Genomic DNA, 13,754 nt, shown 5'->3' with positions numbered 1-13,754 from the left:
CAATTTGTTGTACCATAAAAATGACTGACTTGGGCTTTGTGGATGTGCCCTTTCATTGTGGACGTGATTCTTTTTCGTTCTTTAGATTAATGAGTAACTCCTTTGATGCCATATGAATAAGTTCTTTGTCTTACCTACTTAAATATTTCCCCATCAATCACTTCTATTTGTCCTTTGCACACAGAAACAGGCCAATAAATTCTCATCCTCAGACTCTCTGTGAGCTTAAGCGCTGGATTCTCAGAGTCTCTCCAGGGTAAGTACAGACACATCAGAAGTTATAGATTTAATACAGAATAAGATGGCATAATGTAAAAATGCAGTTTTAAAACATCTCCTTTGTCTTTTTCACGCAGTTTGAGTCGTGGATGTGATCAATAATGGGAACGCCTTCTGGACTGTTCTTACTCATACTTGTGCATATTTTCACAGGAACTTCTTCAGGTAAATCATCTCTAGTTAGACATAAATTCATTTTCTAAATGAACTGATGTAATTATTATAATGGTACTTTTTCCTTTGTCAATTATTGTGCCTCTAATTAAGACACTAATTAAATAATTGCTCCAGACAAACTATAATGAATTTGCTAATTTTACATTTTCACATTTCTCCTTTAGAAATTTTTTAGGTAAGGTATGTTATTTAAATATCAGTTTGAAAGTAGACAAATATTTACCTCATATTCAGTAAGAGTATTCAACAGTGACGTGAAATGCCTCCAAAGAGTTATTTTGATGAATTATCTAAATTACAACAAATTACTCAAATCTTTCTTCTTTTTAAATTCAGCTATTTTACACTGTGGTGAGATTTCAAAAGATGTTTCAAAATGATTATGAATCAAAAAGTCTTACTTGTATTTAAGTGCTGTGACAGATGAAATGCTGTGACTATTTTGTCTGCAGGGACTCCTGTGACCAGCTGTGATTCATGTCATGGCAAAGCCACCTGCTTGGAGTCACAGGAAAGAGGTGACACCTTCACCGGCCACGCCCTCTCATGTATCTGTAAAGATGGCTTTGTAGGTGATGGCCTCACCTGCTATGACCCAAAACTCTGCAGTGACTCTTCTTGCTGTGACCGAGGTTACCACTGGTCCTCAGAGAAGGGCTGTGTGGACACTGATGAGTGTTCCCTCCCAAACTCACCATGCACACCACCTCAGATTTGCCACAACACGCCAGGCTCATACGAATGTCCGGAGCCTTCCTCCAAGAACAGAGCAGCTGCCTCTTCCCAATCTGTCCGGTTCTACTGTGGGAACACAGTTTGTCCTTCAGGCACGGACTGCATCAATTCCCAATGTGTGGACCCTTGTCAGAACTATGCAACATTGAATGATGACTGGCGTTCAACAAATAACACAAATACTGAGGTCCTACACTGTGATCAATATATAAACTGGCAAGGCTGGTATCGCCTGTTTTTGAATCAAACCAGTGCTCGTATTCCAGAGAGGTGTGTCGAATCAAACAGGTGTGGAACTCATGTGCCTTTGTGGATAACACAACCTCATCCCACATGGTCAGGTGAAATTGTGAATCGCACTGTGTGCAATGTTTGGAGTGGCAGCTGCTGCCATTTTCAGTCACACACCATCCATGTTAAACTTTGCCATGCAAACTACTATGTCTACAAACTTGTGAAGCCATATGCATGCAACCTTGCATACTGTGCAGGTAAACCTATGCTTTAAATATAATTAACCTGTTGATGATTCAGTTGGTTCAATGGTTTCTGAGTGCATGATTATTATTATTATTTTAAACAGAAGTGAACACAATTACACCTGTTTTACCTACCACAACACCAAGGCCACAGAACTTCACCACCACACATGTGACTGCTAACATCTCTACCACAACACCAGTGGGCAACAGCACAACAGTCGAGGGGGAGGTCCGCCTGGTTAATGGAAACAGCTCCTGCTCTGGGAGGGTGGAGATCTTCCACAGTGGACAGTGGGGGACGGTGTGTGACGATAACTGGGGCCTGGTGAATGCTCATGTGGTGTGTAGACAGCTGGGCTGTGGCAGGGTCATCTCAGCACCAACAAATGCACAATTTGGACAGGGCAACGGACCCATCTGGTTGGATGATGTCACATGCTCAGGCATGGAATCAACGCTCTCCGAGTGTCACCACAACGGGTTTGGATCTCATAACTGTGGTCACTATGAGGATGCCGGTGTCATCTGTGCAGGTAAATATGAACATGTGCAGTGAAGTTCGGCTTTGTACCGACTGCATTTGGGGCCAGATTGATCTAAGATGGCTTAAAGTTATATACTACTACAGGTTTTTACCTATAAGGCTTTTCATGGTAAGTATTTTTTCTTTCAGGCGAATTATGAGTAACCTTTTTTATAAAGATGAACATAACATGACAATTTTTCGATAACTCTACACAAAATCACTCCAAGAACCCAATTCAGTAAAAACTAAATAGAATTAAATTCAAAATAAAATGTTGTCACCTGTCAGTCAATGCAAGAAAGAGTAGAAAGATTATTGTGTTGTTTTTTATATTGCTCTAATAGATCCACCTTTCATTAAAATTTACAGTGTTCCTTCTTTTGGTTTTCTATTAGCTCCTTCGTCAGTGAGGCTGGTCAATGGTCAGAACCGCTGCTCTGGCAGAGTGGAGGTCTTCAATGATGGACAGTGGGGCACAGTGTGTGATGATTCCTGGGACCTGAATGATGCTAATGTGGTGTGCAGACAGCTGGGCTGTGGAAGCGCTCGTTCAGCACTACAAAGTGCAGCTTTTGGACAGGGCAGCGGACCCATCTGGTTGGACGATGTATACTGTTTTGGAAATGAATCATCAATAACTGACTGCAGACACAACGGGCTTGGAGTCCACGACTGTCGTCATAATGAAGATGCCAGCATCATCTGTGAAGGTAAATTTTATGCATTTTTCAGGTACCCTCCATTTCTTACTGCTGACACCTAACTGATGAGAAAACTATTCTCATTTGTTGTTTTAATTTACCATTTAAATATAAAGTTGTTGTGCAGCACATGGAGTCAAATGCAAAGTAAATAAGGATTTTGTGAGAAAACAATAATTTTGAGATGTACTAATGAGAGCTTTTCCTCATTAATGTAGAAGGAAGTGCAAACTGAGTTTGTCCTTTTAGTTCAAAGACACTTTTCTTTCAGTCCAACCAGGAATCAACAGCACTGTTTTTCCAACAACACCAAGGCCACAGAACTTCACCACCACACATGTGACCGCTAACATCTCTACCACAACACCAGTGGGCAACAGCACAGCAGTCGAGGGGGAGGTCCGCCTGGTTAATGGAAACAGCTCCTGCTCTGGCAGGGTGGAGATCTTCCACAGTGGACAGTGGGGGACGGTGTGTGACGATGCCTGGGGCCTGGTGGATGCTCAGGTGGTGTGTAGACAGCTGGGCTGTGGCAGGGTCTTCTCAGCACCAACAAACGCGCGATTTGGACAGGGCAACGGACCCATCTGGTTGGATGAAGTCACATGCACAGGCAACGAATCAAAGCTCTCTGAGTGTCAACACAGAGGGTTTGGATCTCATGACTGTGCCCACTCTGAGGATGCTGGTGTCGTCTGTGAAGGTAAATATGAACATGTGGGGTTAAAGAGAGTGAAATCCAACTTTGTTCGTGTGTGCATTTGGGATAACACTGAACTAAGATGATTTATAGTTACATACTACTACAGGTTTTTATCCACACAACAATTTTTTCTTTTAGTCTTGAATTATGAGAAATTTTTCAATAAAGATAAACTTACTATGAAGATATTTCCATGAATCCAGAACCTGCCCCCAAGAACTATCAAATTACCAACAAATTAAAAATAAGTTTAAAATAACGTGTTGTCAGCTGAAGTTAAATAAATAGTAGAAAGATGATTATGTTATATTATTATATATTATATATATTATTATATTGTTATATTATTCTAATAAGTCTACATTTCCTCTGAAGTACTCCCATAGACAGCGTTCCTTCTTCTGGTTTTCTATTAGCTGCTTCAACAGTGAGGCTGGTCAACGGTCAGAACCGCTGCTCTGGCAGAGTGGAGATCTTCAATGATGGACAGTGGGGCACAGTGTGTGATGATTCTTGGGACCTGAATGATGCTAATGTGGTGTGCAGACAGCTGGGCTGTGGAAGCGCTCGTTCAGCACTACAAAGTGCAGCTTTTGGACAGGGCAGCGGACCCATCTGGTTGGACGATGTATACTGTTTTGGAAATGAATCATCAATAACTGACTGCAGACACAACGGGCTTGGAGTCCACGACTGTCGTCATAATGAAGATGCCAGCATCATCTGTGAAGGTAAATTTTATGCATTTTTCAGGTACCCTCCATTTCTTACTGCTGACACCTAACTGATGAGAAAACTATTCTCATTTGTTGCTTTAATTTACCATTTACCATTTTTAACTAAAGATACACTTACTATGGCAATATTTCCATGGATCCACAGATAATGCCACTAAAAACTATGTAATTAGCAACAAATTATAAATAAATTCAAAACAAATGTTGTCATCTTCACCATCCTCCACTTCCTACTGCTGACATCTAACTGATGTGAAAACTATTCTCATTTGTTGTTTTAATTTACCATTTAAATATAAAGTTGTTGTGTAGCACATGGAGTCAAATGCAAAGTAAATAAGGATTTTGTGAGAAAACAATAATTTTGAGATGTACTAATGAGAGCTTATCCTCATTAATTTAGATGGAAGTGCAAACTGAGTTTGTCCTTTTAGTTCAAAGACACTTTTCTTTCAGTCCAACCAGGAATCAACAGCACTGTTTTTCCAACAACACCAAGGCCACAGAACTTCACCACCACACATGTGACCGCTAACATCTCTACCACAACACCAGTGGGCAACAGCACAGCAGTCGAGGGGGAGGTCCGCCTGGTTAATGGAAACAGCTCCTGCTCTGGGAGGGTGGAGATCTTCCACAGTGGACAGTGGGGGACGGTGTGTGACGATGCCTGGGTCCTGGTGGATGCTCAGGTGGTGTGTAGACAGCTGGGCTGTGGTACGGTCCTATCAGCACCAACAAATGCACAATTTGGACAGGGCAACGGACCCATCTGGTTGGATGATGTCACATGCTCAGGCAACGAATCAAAGCTCTCTGAGTGTCAACACAGAGGGTTTGGATCTCATGACTGTGGTCACTATGAGGATGCTGGTGTCGTCTGTGAAGGTAAATATGAACATGTGAGGTTAAAGAGAGTGAAATCCAACTTTGTTCGTGTGTGCATTTGGGATAACACTGAACTAAGATGATTTATAGTTACATACTACTACAGGTTTTTATCCACACAACAATTTTTTCTTTTAGTCTTGAATTATGAGAAATTTTTCAATAAAGATAAACTTACTATGAAGATATTTCCATGAATCCAGACACTGCCCCCAAGAACTATCAAATTACCAACAAATTAAAAATAAGTTTAAAATAACGTGTTGTCAGCTGAAGTAAAATAAATGGTAGAAAGATGATTATGTTATATTATTATATATTATATATATTATTATATTGTTATATTATTCTAATAAATCTACATTTCCTCTGAAGTACTCCCATAGACAGCGTTCCTTCTTTTGGTTTTCTATTAGCTGCTTCGTCAGTGAGGCTGGTCAATGGTGAGAACCGCTGCTCTGGCAGAGTGGAGATCTTCAATGATGGACAGTGGGGCACAGTGTGTGATGATTCTTGGGACCTGAATGATGCCAAAGTGGTGTGCAGACAGCTGGGCTGTGGAAGCGCTCGTTCAGCACTACAAAATGCAGCTTTTGGACAGGGCAGCGGACCCATCTGGTTGGACGATGTATACTGTTTTGGAAATGAACCATCAATAACTGACTGCAGACACAACGGGCTTGGAGTCCACAACTGTGGTCATAACGAAGATGCCAGCATCATCTGTGAAGGTAAATTCTATGCATTTTTCAGGTACCCTCCATTTCTTACTGCTGACACCTAACTGATGAGAAAACTATTCTCATTTGTTGTTTTAATTTACCATTTAAATATAAAGTTGTTGTGCAGCACATGGAGTCAAATGCAAAGTAAATAAGGATTTGGTGAGAAAACAATTATGTTGAGATGTTCTAATGAGAGCTTATCCTCATTAATGTAGAAGGAAGTGCAAACTGAGTTTGTCCTTTTAGTTCAAAGACACTTTTCTTTCAGTCCAACCAGGAATCAACAGCACTGTTTTTCCAACAACACCAAGGCCACAGAACTTCACCACCACACATGTGACCGCTAACATCTCTACCACAACACCAGTGGGCAACAGCACAGCAGTTGAGGGGGAGGTCCGCCTGGTTAATGGAAACAGCTCCTGCTCTGGCAGGGTGGAGATCTTCCACAGTGGACAGTGGGGGACGGTGTGTGACGATGCCTGGGGCCTGGTGGATGCTCAGGTGGTGTGTAGACAGCTGGGCTGTGGCAGGGTCTTCTCAGCACCAACAAACGCGCAATTTGGACAGGGCAACGGACCCATCTGGTTGGATGAAGTCACATGCACAGGCAACGAATCAAAGCTCTCTGAGTGTCAACACAGAGGGTTTGGATCTCATGACTGTGGTCACTATGAGGATGCTGGTGTCGTCTGTGAAGGTAAATATGAACATGTGGGGTTAAAGAGAGTGAAATCCAACTTTGTTCGTGTGTGCATTTGGGATAACACTGAACTAAGATGATTTATAGTTACATACTACTACAGGTTTTTATCCACACAACAATTTTTTCTTTTAGTCTTGAATTATGAGAAATTTTTCAATAAAGATAAACTTACTATGAAGATATTTCCATGAATCCAGAACCTGCCCCCAAGAACTATCAAATTACCAACAAATTAAAAATAAGTTTAAAATAACGTGTTGTCAGCTGAAGTTAAATAAATAGTAGAAAGATGATTATGTTATATTATTATATATTATATATATTATTATATTGTTATATTATTCTAATAAATCTACATTTCCTCTGAAGTACTCCCATAGACAGTGTTCCTTCTTTTGGTTTTCTATTAGCTGCTTCAACAGTGAGGCTGGTCAATGGTCAGAACCGCTGCTCTGGCAGAGTGGAGATCTTCAATGATGGACAGTGGGGCACAGTGTGTGATGATTCTTGGGACCTGAATGATGCTAAAGTGGTGTGCGGACAGCTGGGCTGTGGAAGCGCTCGTTCAGCGCTACAAAGTGCAGCTTTTGGACAGGGCAGCGGACCCATCTGGTTGGACGATGTATACTGTTTTGGAAATGAATCATCAATAACTGACTGCAGACACAACGGGCTTGGAGTCCACGACTGTCGTCATAATGAAGATGCCAGCATCATCTGTGAAGGTAAATTTTATGCATTTTTCAGGTACCCTCCATTTCTTACTGCTGACATCTAACTGATGAGAAAAACTATTCTCATTTGTTGTTTCTAAATCACCATTTAAATATAAAGTTGTTGTGCAGCACATGGAGTCAAATGCAAAGTAAATAAGGATTTTGTGAGAAAACAATTATGTTGAGATGTTCTAATGAGAGCTTATCCTCATTAATGTAGAAGGAAGTGCAAACTGAGTTTGTCCTTTGAGTTCAAAGACACTTTTCTTTCAGTCCAACCAGGAATCAACAGCACTGTTTTTCCAACAACACCAAGGCCACAGAACTTCACCACCACACATGTGACCGCTAACATCTCTACCACAACACCAGTGGGCAACAGCACAGCAGTCGAGGGGGAGGTCCGCCTGGTTAATGGAAACAGCTCCTGCTCTGGGAGGGTGGAGATCTTTCACAGTGGACAGTGGGGGACGGTGTGTGACGACGCCTGGGGCCTGGTGGATGCTCAGGTGGTGTGTAGACAGCTGGGCTGTGGTACGGTCCTATCAGCACCAACAAATGCACAATTTGGACAGGGCAACGGACCCATCTGGTTGGATGAAGTCACATGCACGGGCAATGAATCAAAGCTCTCTGAGTGTCAACACAGAGGGTTTGGATCTCATAACTGTGCCCACTCTGAGGATGCTGGTGTCGTCTGTGAAGGTAAATATGAACATGTGGAGCTATGAAGAGTGGAATCAAACTTTGTAACTGTCTGGCTTTGAGACAGAGCAGAAGCCCATGCCAAGAAGCTCCTGTTGCGTAGTTTTTGAACAGCTGTTAATGCCAGAGGAGGTATGGAGCACTGCAGTTATTGAGCCAGCTGAGTGTTGGACATTTTAACATACTATGTGCCTCAGCACACAGAGACACTGCTCAGTAACTTTACATAGGATGATTCTTTGTGACTGAGCTGCTGTGGTTCCTAAGAGTTTCCACTTTGCAATAATATCACTTATAGGTGATCCTGGAATATCTAAGAAGCAAGAGGTTTCATGTACTGACATGTTGTAGTGGTGTCATCTTTTACAGCACCACCAGAGGTAGCAAAAGTACAGAAATTCTGTACTTAAGTAGAAGTACAGATACTACTATTGAAAAATATTCCAGTAAAATTTGACAGTGTTCCTTCTTTTGGTTTTCTATTAGCTCTTTCGTCAGTGAGGCTGGTCAATGGTCAGAACCGCTGCTCTGGCAGAGTGGAGGTCTTCAATGATGGACAGTGGGGCACAGTGTGTGATGATTCTTGGGACCTGAATGATGCTAAAGTGGTGTGCAGACAGCTGGGCTGTGGAAGCGCTCGTTCAGCGCTACAAAGTGCAGCTTTTGGACAGGGCAGCGGACCCATCTGGTTGGACGATGTATACTGTTTTGGAAATGAATCATCAATAACTGACTGCAGACACAACGGGCTTGGAGTCCACAACTGTGGTCACCATGAAGATGCCAGCGTCGTATGTGAATGTAAGTTAAAGTTCTCACATACTGAAAAATTGAAATAATGAAATCTTTTATCTTATCTTATATTATGACATTGAAGTACTCATGCTGGCCTCATTTGGTATTTCCTATTTCATCTGCTTTCATTTTTTATTAGTGACCTCATGTCTTTTTCTTTAGTCCAGCAGCCTCCACTCCAGACTTCACAGTTAATTTGTGGCCGTGATAAAATCCAAGTTGGTCTGCATATGGGCAGCATGTCGTCCTCCGGTTTGAACCCCTTCTCGGGCAACCTGGCTTCCAGCAACTGTTCCTGGGTCAGAGTCCGTGATGATTATGTTTGGTATGAAATGGAGGCTCGGGCAGGTGCCTGTGGAAATGTGCTGAGGGTAAAGACTTATTTCTTTTTCCTATTGTTTAACTGTCCCATTAAAAAACACTACTGCGCAATTAATTTGTGATAAGATGGCTGTAGACTGTGTTTTGGCATAAAATGGCCTTTTTGTTATTCAAGGAGAAAAAAGTGAGCAACAGCAGTCAGAGACTTCAGAAGGATTCACTGTATTAACCCCTGTGGACATGTCTCTGGTGATTAGACTTTCTCTAGGTGACATGATTTCTTAACTGACTGAAAATGTCATCATCTGTCTTTCAGACCAACAGCACACATGTCATCTACTTCAACAGTTTATTCATCTACCCTCTGACTAATTTGTCCTTCGCTCTTCCTGTGGGTCTTCCCTTCTCCTGTGCTTATCCCCTGGATACAGACGCCAGCCTGAATGTAGCTATCAGGCCAGACCTGTAAGTTCATTGAATTTAACTGCAGCATCACTTAGTATATGTAGCTCTAAAATTCAGGGCTCTCATGTGTGTAATAGTATAGTTATTACCCCACTCTTTTCAATTATTCTGTTACCAAACTGCAATAATTAAGATGAATCTTGTTTACTGTGTGTGTTTCTTTTAACCATTTATGAGAGAGTAAGCATGCATTACTGTGAGCTGTTTGTAATTTAACATGACCACTGAAAGTCATTTTCAGATCCTTCATGCATAAACTTAAGTGCTTTTAGCTGTGAGGCTACTTTCCAAACAGCGTTACAGTTTGTTTAGAAAGCTCCACATTAAGTTGTTTACTCAATCCAGTTAACAGTTTGCTGCCTAGTTGTAGTTTAAAGATATGTTTTGTAATTATTCAATGCAGAATTTAACAAACATTTACCACCAGGAGGCAGCGTTTTACCAGTGCAAATGTCTTTTTAGTCGCACAATTCCCTCAAGAGACTTTGTTGCTTTTTGCTCAAAATACATATATATCTTGGACTTTATAAAATAAAGTTTATAAAATAAAATAAACAAAGTCTTCTTTCCAGTCAGAAAGGGAGATTTGTCAATTAACATAACAAAACATGTTTACTGGATTAAAACTCTAGTGTAAAATTTAAATCAGCTATATAATCTGTTATTTAGGCAGTGCTATTTCACTTGTTCAACTACTTGATTATATGCACTTGAAGCACTTTTTATCTGCACATGCTCACATACCAATGGATGCATGTTTAGCACCATCTCCAAAGACATTTCCAGCATATGGTCTGGAGGAGCTGGGGCTCGAACCATCAGACTTTTGAAGAAAACAAATCCAAAGCTGTCTTCTTACACAAACCAGGAAAAAGACAGAATAGCAGCAAGTAGTGTCTGAGAGATCATTGCATTATATAATTTTCTTTCCCTTTGTCAGGTTCACTGGAGGAATTTCAGGTTCGGGTCCAAAAGCTCGAGCCTCCATGTCTCTGTTCCGCAACTCCAACTACACTGAGTCTTATCCACCAGGCCAAGTCTTCCTCCCAGTGGGTTCACCTCTGTACGTGGGCGTCTCTGTGGAGGACACAGACCCAGTTTTGGCAGCTGTTCTGGAGGACTGCTACGCCACTCACTCACCAAACCCTGATGATCCCACACAATATCCTCTCATCCAGAACAAGTATGTGCATCTCTCCAACCTCACCAATGCTTTGTGAGATACAGTGAAGTGTGTGGACCCTGCTGATCTCCTCCCTCCTGTCTCACAGGTGTCCCACTGACCGCCTAAAGGTGTCAATAGTTGAGAGCGGCTCGTCCCTCCGAGCTCGTTTCTCTGCTCTGCTCTTCCTGCTCCAGGGTGAATACAGAGACATATATCTTCACTGCAGCCTCAGCCTGTGTAACCAGAGGAAGTACAACTGTGTACCAGTGAGTTCCACATTTCATTTTAGCAGTACTCCATAATCCAAAATGGTTTCTCTGGTTTAAATCCTATATCTCTTTTCTCATTCTTTTGCCCTTTGCAGTCGTGCACAAGTAGGGCACATCGCTCTGTTTCCAACTCAGCTTTTATGAATCCCGTCACCATTGGACCGATCACTTGTGAGTATGAATTAAAACCTGGATTCAGAGCTCATGTCTTGACATAGTGATTTATATTAAACTAATAACTGCCATATCAACTTTTTCTTCTTCTTCTTTTTTTTTAGTGGACAAGCCAGCTGAGTGATCTGGAACATCCAATAACATTCTGTAGTGTGAAATTAACTGCCAGAACTCTGTTTTCAGAAGAGAGATGATTTAAATATAATATTCACAAATATTTTACACATATTTTTTGATATTATGTTCCATTTGGGCTTTTTTTCATTGTATAACTGCAAACTGTCCAAATAAGGTATGCATCCTATTTGTAAAAACTATACCTTGATGCGAGAATGTGAAACCAACTGGGTGATAAACTGCAAAGCCACCAAGTATCACAGTTCACACACTCTAATCATACCCTTTACATTTCATTGCACCGTATGAAAATTGCAGAGAAGGTATTAATTCAATTCAATGCAATTTTATTTATAAAGTGCCGAATCAGAACAACTGTTTCCTCAAGGTGCTTTATGTTGTAAGGTATAGACCCTACAATAATACAAAGAAAACAGAGAAAACACCAACAAACATATGACCTCTATGGCCAAGTGCTTTGGTGACAGTGGGAAGGAAAAACACACTTTTAACAGGAAGAAACCTCCACCAGTTTCTTTCTCTCGAGTCCGAACTGGAAGTTTGTTCCACAGAAGAAGGGCATGAAAGCTGAAGGCTCTGCCTGCCATTCTACTTTTAAATACTCTAGGAACCACAATAAAGCCTGTAGTCTGAGAGTGAAGTGCTTTAATGGGGTGATTCAGTACTATAAAATCATTATGATAAGATGGGGCCCAATTATTCTAGACCTTGTGTGTAAGGAAGAGGATTTTAAATCTGATTCTGGATTTAACAGGAAGCCAGTGAAGAGAAACAAATATCGGAGAAATCTGCTCGCTTTCTAGTCTGTGTCAGTACTCTTGCTGCAGTATTTTTGATCAGCTGAAGGGTTTTCAGGGAATTTTTAGGACATCCTGATAATGAATTACAGTAGTCCAGCCTAGAAGTAATAAATGCCACCATTTCTTCTTTTTGTTTTGCGGGATAAATCAGCTCGGTGAGCTTGTAACATCCTGTAATATCAGAAAGACTTTCTATGATGTAATTAAATCCTTTTTTCAAATTCATTCTATATGATTTAATCAAACTGATGTTACATTGTAGAATTTAATATGTTATTTCATATGTTATATGCTAAGTACATTATATCCAACCTTATTATTATATTCACAAAACATTTTCTTTATTACTGGAACTAATATAATCTTTCTCAAAAAAACACTGGATTCCTCTCTGGGTTGGTTTACTGACTTTCCATATTTTGATAAACTGCCATTAAATTTGTGATGGGTATCAACAGTCAAAGAAGGAGGATTTGAATGACTTTGGTTAACAGATGACTTTTCCTCTGGCGTCACCATGAGGTTGTCATTTGTATTACATGATGAAAATCAGGTCTGTAAGCTTTTGGACAATGACTGTTTCTGTGATCTTTCCTCTGTACACTGCAACACTGAATTTTCTAGATATGAGCGAAGTGCAGATTCCAGCTTGAATTCAAGAGGTTTTTACAAAAGTACAGCATTAACAGCTTAGTCAGGCCATCATTTGACTTAAAGACATATATACCTATGAGCAAGATAATGAAGAGTTCACGAGTGGTCAAATAAAGAAGGAGTATGATCCAGAGTATACCACATCACCAGGTAATGTCATGGCCTTGGCATGTATGGTTAAGAATAGAAACAAGTTAACTTTGTGTTTACTGATGATGTGACTCCTGGTGATGAGTACACGACTGTACTTTCTGCTCAGATTAAACAAAATCCTGCAAGAATTTCTCAAGGCAACGAAATGGGATATTCTTCAATAGACACATCAGTCACTGATCTGAACCCTAGTAGACCATAGTTTACAGTTACTGAAGGCAGAAAGACCCACAAACAAGTAACAACTGAACATGGGCTCAATAAAAGCCTGTTAAAGCATCTCAGAGGAGGAACCACAGCATTTGGTGATGTTCACACGTCCCAGTTGCTGTCTTGGTAGCCGGGGATCGGTCTGCCAGGGCCTCCGCTCCTGGCTGCTGCCCGACACACGATGCACCCGACCCCTGCGATACCTCCTGCGGGTGGTGGGCCTGCAGGACGATGGGCCTATGTCCTTTTTTCGGGCTGTGCCCGGCTGGGCTCAATGGACTAAGGCCTGGCCACCATACGCTCGCCCTCGGGCACCCTCCCTGAGCCTGGCTCCAGGGAAGGGCCCTGGTAACCCTATCCCAGGCAGGGTGAACTGTTCTCTTCTCATAATGGTCTTCTGAACCGCTCTTTGTCTGGTCCCTCACCCAGGACCAATTTGCCATGGGAGACCCTACCAGGGGGCAGAAGCCCTCAGACAACACAGCCCCTGGGATCCCTGGAACACACAAAACCCTCCACCACGATAAGGT

At 41.5% G+C, this 13,754-nt stretch overlaps 1 protein-coding gene across 1 annotated transcript; it reads left to right on the top strand.

The window, feature by feature from the left end:
- The first annotated feature begins 219 nt into the window (after positions 1 to 219).
- Positions 220 to 13,145, top strand: LOC146708274 (scavenger receptor cysteine-rich type 1 protein M130-like). The gene is made up of 19 exons (XM_085460082.1): positions 220 to 256; positions 357 to 444; positions 909 to 1,682; positions 1,775 to 2,206; positions 2,595 to 2,909; positions 3,172 to 3,603; positions 4,020 to 4,334; positions 4,797 to 5,228; positions 5,645 to 5,959; positions 6,222 to 6,653; positions 7,070 to 7,384; positions 7,649 to 8,080; positions 8,567 to 8,881; positions 9,038 to 9,246; positions 9,513 to 9,661; positions 10,602 to 10,844; positions 10,933 to 11,092; positions 11,191 to 11,266; positions 11,374 to 13,145. Exons 2-19 carry the CDS (start codon positions 381 to 383, stop codon positions 11,391 to 11,393), a joined length of 5,430 nt encoding a protein of 1,809 aa, XP_085316208.1. The 5' UTR covers positions 220 to 256; positions 357 to 380; the 3' UTR covers positions 11,394 to 13,145.
- The last annotated feature ends 609 nt before the right edge of the window (positions 13,146 to 13,754 follow it).

This window comes from Copadichromis virginalis, linkage group LG6, assembly GCF_057382275.1.
Source record: "Copadichromis virginalis isolate Kocher_CV1m ecotype Utaka linkage group LG6, C_Virginalis_male_GT1.1, whole genome shotgun sequence".
NCBI classification, from domain to species: Eukaryota; Metazoa; Chordata; class Actinopteri; order Cichliformes; family Cichlidae; genus Copadichromis; species Copadichromis virginalis.
The sequence above is the reverse complement of the archived record's forward strand: the minus strand, read 5'-3'. Positions and strand labels throughout refer to the sequence as shown.